The sequence below is a fragment of the Panthera onca genome, chromosome X (genome assembly GCF_046562875.1).
Source record: "Panthera onca isolate mPanOnc1 chromosome X, mPanOnc1 haplotype 2, whole genome shotgun sequence".
Taxonomy (NCBI): domain Eukaryota; kingdom Metazoa; phylum Chordata; class Mammalia; order Carnivora; family Felidae; genus Panthera; species Panthera onca.
Genome location: NC_138357.1, coordinates 75800955 through 75806980, shown reverse-complemented (window position 1 = coordinate 75806980; position 6026 = coordinate 75800955). Strand labels below are relative to the sequence as shown.

At 46.4% G+C, this 6026-nt stretch overlaps 1 protein-coding gene across 1 annotated transcript; it reads left to right on the top strand.

Moving 5' to 3' along the window:
* Positions 1–500: 500 nt before the first annotated feature.
* Positions 501–4602, top strand: LOC145713883 (endogenous retrovirus group S71 member 1 Env polyprotein-like). The gene is made up of 2 exons (XM_081792666.1): positions 501–948; positions 1630–4602. Exon 2 carries the CDS (start codon positions 2154–2156, stop codon positions 3960–3962), a length of 1809 nt encoding a protein of 602 aa, XP_081648792.1. The 5' UTR covers positions 501–948; positions 1630–2153; the 3' UTR covers positions 3963–4602.
* The last annotated feature ends 1424 nt before the right edge of the window (positions 4603–6026 follow it).

The window sequence follows — 6026 nt, the reverse complement described above, 5'->3', positions numbered from 1 at the left end:
TGCCCCCACAACCTTAAACCCAGCCACTTTGCTACCCAAAGGACAGAATCCCCTCTGCACTCTTGCCCAGAAACCTTGGCAACAATCTCGTCCCTCCACTCTGATCTTACGGACATTCCCTTACATGACCCTGATAGCAGCATGTTTTAAGACGGCAGTAGTTTTGTGTTTCCTTTTTTTTTTAATGTTTATTTATTTTTGACAGAGACAAAGACAGAGACAGAATGCGAGTGGGTTAGGGGCAGAGAGAGAGGGAGACACAGAAGCAGAAGCAGGCTCCAGGCTCTGAGCTGTCAGCACAGAGCCTGATGCGGGGCTCAAACTCACGAGCTGTGAGATCATGACCTGAGCCGAAGTCAGACGCTCAACTGACTGAGCCACCCAGGCGCCCCAATAGTTTTGTGTTTCAAGGTCAAAGGCATGCCAGCGCTGCGGTGACGACAGACCATGAAATTTTATGGCAACAGACCCTTCCCCCAGGAACTTCAGCCCAACACGCAGAGCTCATCACACTAACAAAAGCCCTAAAGTTCAGAAGAAACAAGTCAGTTTACATTTATACGGACAGCCGCTGTGCTTTTGCAACCGCGCATGTACACGGATCCATTTATCAAGAGCGCAGTCACCTCACAGCAGAAGGCAAGGCTATCAATGATAAAGCTGAAATTCTAGATCTTCTAGCAGCCATCTGGGAACTTGCAAGGCTGGCAATCATTCACTGCCCAGGACATCAAAAAGGCAACTCCCTAGAGGCAATCGGAAACTGTCTGGCTGATGCAGCAGCCTGAGAAGCTACCCTAACTAAAAGTGAAAGTGCCTTGGAGCTACCAATCTTGACAGAGCCTTTGCTTCCACCAGAGCCCAATTATACTCCTAAAGATTTGGAGTGGATTTCCAGAAAAGGAGGAAGTAAGATGACGGGACAAAAGTGGTTTCAGGATCCTGAAGGTAAGATACTCTTACCCGCGGCACTCGGGAGGCGCATGGTGTGTTAGCTCCACCAAGGGACTCATCTGGGAAAAACGAAGATGGCGGAATTAGTGTGGAGAAAGTTCAGGGTCAAGGGCTGGGAAAAGAGATTGAAGAGATGATTGAAAGGTGTGTAAGTTGTGCCCAAGTAAATCAGGGTGCAAATAAGGTTTCAGAAGCTAAAAGAGATAAAGGAATTGAGCCAGGCCGCTTTTGGGAAGTAGATTTTACTGAGATTAAACCAGGGAAATACGCATATAAATACTTGCTTGTTTTTGTAGACACCTTCTCCAGGTGGGTCAAGGCGTTCCCCAGTAAATCAGAAATGGCTCAGGCGACAGTTAAGAAATTATTAAATGAAATAATTCCTAGATTCGGGCTGCCTCTGAGCATAGGATCAGACAATGGCCCGGCCTTCACAGTGCAGGTGTCCCAGGGTCTAGCCCGGGCATTGGGAATAGATTGGAAATCACATTGTACACATAGACCCCAGAGCTCGGGTCAAGTAGAAAGGATGAATCGGACCCTAAAAGAGACCTTAACCAAATTGTCCCTTGAGACAGGCAAAAATTAGGTTGATGTCCTGCCTTTTGCCCTTTTGAGAGCGTGTTGTACTCCATTTATCAAAGGATTTTCCCCTTATGAAATTTTATTTGGCAGACCTCCATCTATCCTGCCGAGGCTAGGAGACGACGTAATGGAACAGTTGGAACAGGACCATTTGCTGGCTTCACTCATGGCCCTGCAACATGTACAAAAGGAAATAACCAGGCCCTTGAGAGAAACCTTCGCTCATCCTCCTGTTCTTCCCCACCCCTTTCAACCAGGAGACTTAGTCTGGGTCAAAAGGCAGGAGCCTAAAACCCTGGAGCCGTGCTGGAAAGGACCACACACCGTGATTCTGACTATGCCCATGGCTGTGAAGGTAGATGGTGTCCGAACCTGGATTCATCACTCTCAGGTTAAGAAAAACTGCATGAAGGCGGGAACACCCCACACTGATACAGAACCAGATAACGAACAGCAATGGAAGGTTCAAAGGCACCCAGAGGATCCTTTAAAGCTAAGACTGATGTGAGCATAATAATAATTTTCTGGGTTTGTATGGTGATAAGTGGGGGGACTGTACGGAATTGCATCCCCTATCTTTTTGGACATACCAATGGGAACTCAGGGACACTGTCATGGGAAAGGTGATAGCATCTAATACCTCTTCCACTGTGCCTTGTTTTTTGTTTGATTTATGCGACTTGGTGGGAGACTTATGGAGGACTTTAGTTACTAATTATAAACAGCCAAAGGGCTTCGCTCCTCCGGTCCCCGAAAACCCCTATATGGTTACCTATGGATGTGGACACAGGGATCAAGAACAAAAATTGGCTAACATAAGAGGGTTATACAGTTGCCCAGCAAATGGAAAGGTCGGATGTGAAGGAGAAGGCCAATACCATTGTGCAAAATGGGGTTGTGAAACGCTGGCTCCCTGGCTGGCAGGACAGGGTCATGACCCCTTAATCACCCTCCTTAGAACTCCAGATCCCAAATGTAAGACTCAAGGAAAATGTAACGTAACAAAAATATGTTTAAAAAAGGTTTCTAGTTCCAGTATCTTTTCCTCTTCCTGGGACACTGGACACACTTTGGGTCTCAGGATGTATGCTCCAGGAGTTGACAAGGGCATTTTCTTTACTATACAAAGGGTTAAAAGAAAAACTCCACCCAATCTGGTAGGGCCAAACAAGGACATGATTTTACACCCCCCACTTTTTCCGACTGTCCCTTCCCAACCTACCCTGCGATCAGGTGCCCCCACAAAGTCAGAGTTACCAACTACAGGTCATATCCAGTACCCGTTCTCCCCTGAGACGCATTGGCTAGATGTAGTAGATTCTATGTATGCTTGGCTAAATTCATCTCACACCGAGATTGTACAAGATTGTTGGCTGTGTTTAAACCCTAAACCCCCATATTATGTGGGAGTGGCTACAAATGCTGGCATTGGGCAAGACATAGAAAAGCATGTCGTGAAATTGCTAAATCCAAGCATGACATTGTGCCCTTGGGGTTCACGACCAATCTTAACCCTAAGAGACCTCCAAGGGCAGCGTTGGTGTATAGTGTCCCAAGAATATAATTGGCAGAACCGCCCTTACAAAAACTCTTGTGCAGAAGTGTATACTCCAAGTAGTTCAGATACTGATAGCACCCAAAATATAGCATACCGAGCCCTTACTGGAGCCTGGTTTGCTTGCTCATCAGGAATTACCCCCTGCACTACAGCCGCATACTTTGGGGTCGGCACCCAAGAGATTTGTATCCTAGTTCATATTCTCCCACAAATATACCTATATAGCGGAGAAGAAGGGAGAGAACATTTACGTCTATTCGAAGGACATTCCAGGGTAAAAAGAGCAGCGCCAGTCCTCATTCCACTCCTAGTGGGACTGGGAATTGTGGGATCCACAGCTATTGGAACTGCTGGACTCATTGTGGGGGACCAAAATTTCAAAACTGTAAGCAAGCAAGTAGATCAAGACCTAGGCTACTTGGAAACTTCAATTTCTCAGCTGGAATACCAAGTAGACTCTTTAGCCGAGGTTGTATTACAAAACAGAAGAGGGCTTGATTTACTCTTCATGAAGGAAGGGGGACTCTGCGTGGCCCTCGGAGAAACGTGCTGTTTTTATGCGAACAATTCCGGAGTAATCCGAGACACTCTCAGTTTGGTCAGGGATAATCTTAGGACCAGGGAATGTGCCAGGGAGGCCAGCAATAATTGGTATCAGAGTTTATTCTCTTGGCCCCCCTGGCTCACATCACTGCTCACCGCCGTAGCTGGGCCACTGCTATTGTTACTTCTCGGGTTAATTATTGGCCCGTGCATTATCAATTGGTTAGTACAATATGTCAAGAGGCGAGTTAGTGAAATAAAAATTATGATGATTATGTCCAATTATGTCCCCTTAGTTCCTAATGATGAATCAAGGGATTGATTCATTGACAAGAAAAGGGGGAAATGTAAGGGTTAAATTGTAGTGTAGGGCTAATACTTAGCTTGAAAAATAACAGCTTTTTGTTGACACTGAAGGTTAAGAGATAACAGCCTTGCTTTACTCTTGTAAATTATGCCTCATATTCTTGTAAATTAGGCTTCACAAATTAAGGAAACAAAAGTTCAAAGAAAAGAGCATCGGAGGCAGGGTCAAGGAGATCCACTGGTTGCAACTTAGAGGCAGAAAGTCTAAAATAAACATCTCATGAGGCAACTGTTTCTAACTCATCTGGAAACTGTGTCTTTGTTCTGTTCCCAGGTGATGATAAAACGATGTGCTCGGCTATAAAAACTCTGTACCCCGGCTGTTTGAGGCCGCACTCTTATCAAGAGTGTTGGTCCCAATTGGTCGGCTTTGCCTCTCATTGTAATAAACTTTGTTGTGACTGTCACTGGTGCCCGTAGCATTCCGTTTCGGGAGTCGTGTGGATGCAACAATAGGAGAGGAAGACACACCACATACTCTCTTGCCTAGCCACATTACATGACATGACACTGGCCAACACTGCCAACACCCGTCCAAACCAGACTTTGCAGTTTCTGCTTTCTGAGGTTTCTGGTGGGTTTCTTCTTGCCCCCTAGTTCTCACAGCTGCTTTAACCCTGGCCAGTGTTTGGGGTAAGGCAGAATCAAAATATCACTGCCTTGGGCTCAGTTTCTAGAAGTGAGGGATCAAGTAAAACCCAGTAGGGTGGATGAAGGGGCAGACTGAAAGCCCCCAAATAGAGCCTGAGTGTTCTTTACACAAGCCCTGACTTGCGAAGGGGCCATGAGGGTGAGCTGGCAGCTCGACTTCCCTCCAGATGCTTAACATGCCTGATCCAACCCCTCCCTTTCATCTCCTAAGCTCCCAGCCTCCTTCTTTTACTAAGCTCTAAATCCCAGGTGCTCAGGGTGTTTGGACATGTCCAGGCATGTCTTCAGAAGCCCTATGGGTCCAGTAAAACCCTACACAGGGGGGAACTGTCCCTCCAAAGCCATTGGGGTATTAACCCAGGTCCCTGGCACCTTAGATAGTATTCTCTGAATACAGATGGATGGACAAACAGACCACCAGAATGTCTTCTCAGACATTTTGATTCTGTAGCCTTTTAGTAAGGTCACCCTATCCTCATTCTGAGCTTCCACCCTTATGTCCCACAGGTCTGAGCTGCCTTGCCATGCCAGGGAGTGTTCCCTGACTTACCCTGTAAATTTATGGATGGATGGATCTTGAACCAGCAACAAAATTCCTGGACAAACATACCTCAGCACAGGCCAGACATATCACTAACCCCCCCCCCCCCCGCCACACACACAAACACACACACACACACACACACAGCCCCCAGCTTACATACCACGTTCACAGTAGATGAAATCCGTTGCAAGCACTCAGGCTAATTTCACATCCACGTGTAGCAAGAACAGCTAAATCTATTCTCCTTTTCTTTTATGTTATGCCTACTTCGCAGCCCCCCAGAAGCTCCCAAAGCTGCAACTAGATTACTTGAGTATCTAGGCGTGGCTATGCAAAGAAGTCCCACCCCTGAAAGGGGCACTGCTGCTGGAAGGCAGAGAAGAAGAGGTAAACAGAGACCAAGCCACTCCTATGGAAAGAATCCAAAAGCTCCAGGGACTGTGGACAGGCAGGGAGTTAGGTTTTGCCTGGTCTGTGGGAACAGAGGGAGGGTCAAGTGGTTACAGGCGTGTGCAGACTTCTTTTCTTGTAATTATTGCACAGTAGCATGCAGCTCAGCTCCTTGAAGTTCTGTACATGAATGTTAGCAGGCCTAAAATTTAATACGGGAAATTAGTGACAGAAAATTAATGATTTTCAGACACAGGGAAAAGCCACTTCCCAGCTCTGGCTCTCCCTTTTCTTATATTCCTGTGTTCAGAAGGGTTGGTGGAATTTGGGCAGGAAGAAAGGAAATATAAAACAAAGGAAAATAATTCAAATTGAAGGAGAATTCGATTCTCTGCTCTGGGCCCCTGATTCTCTATACAAAGAATGGGCTGTACT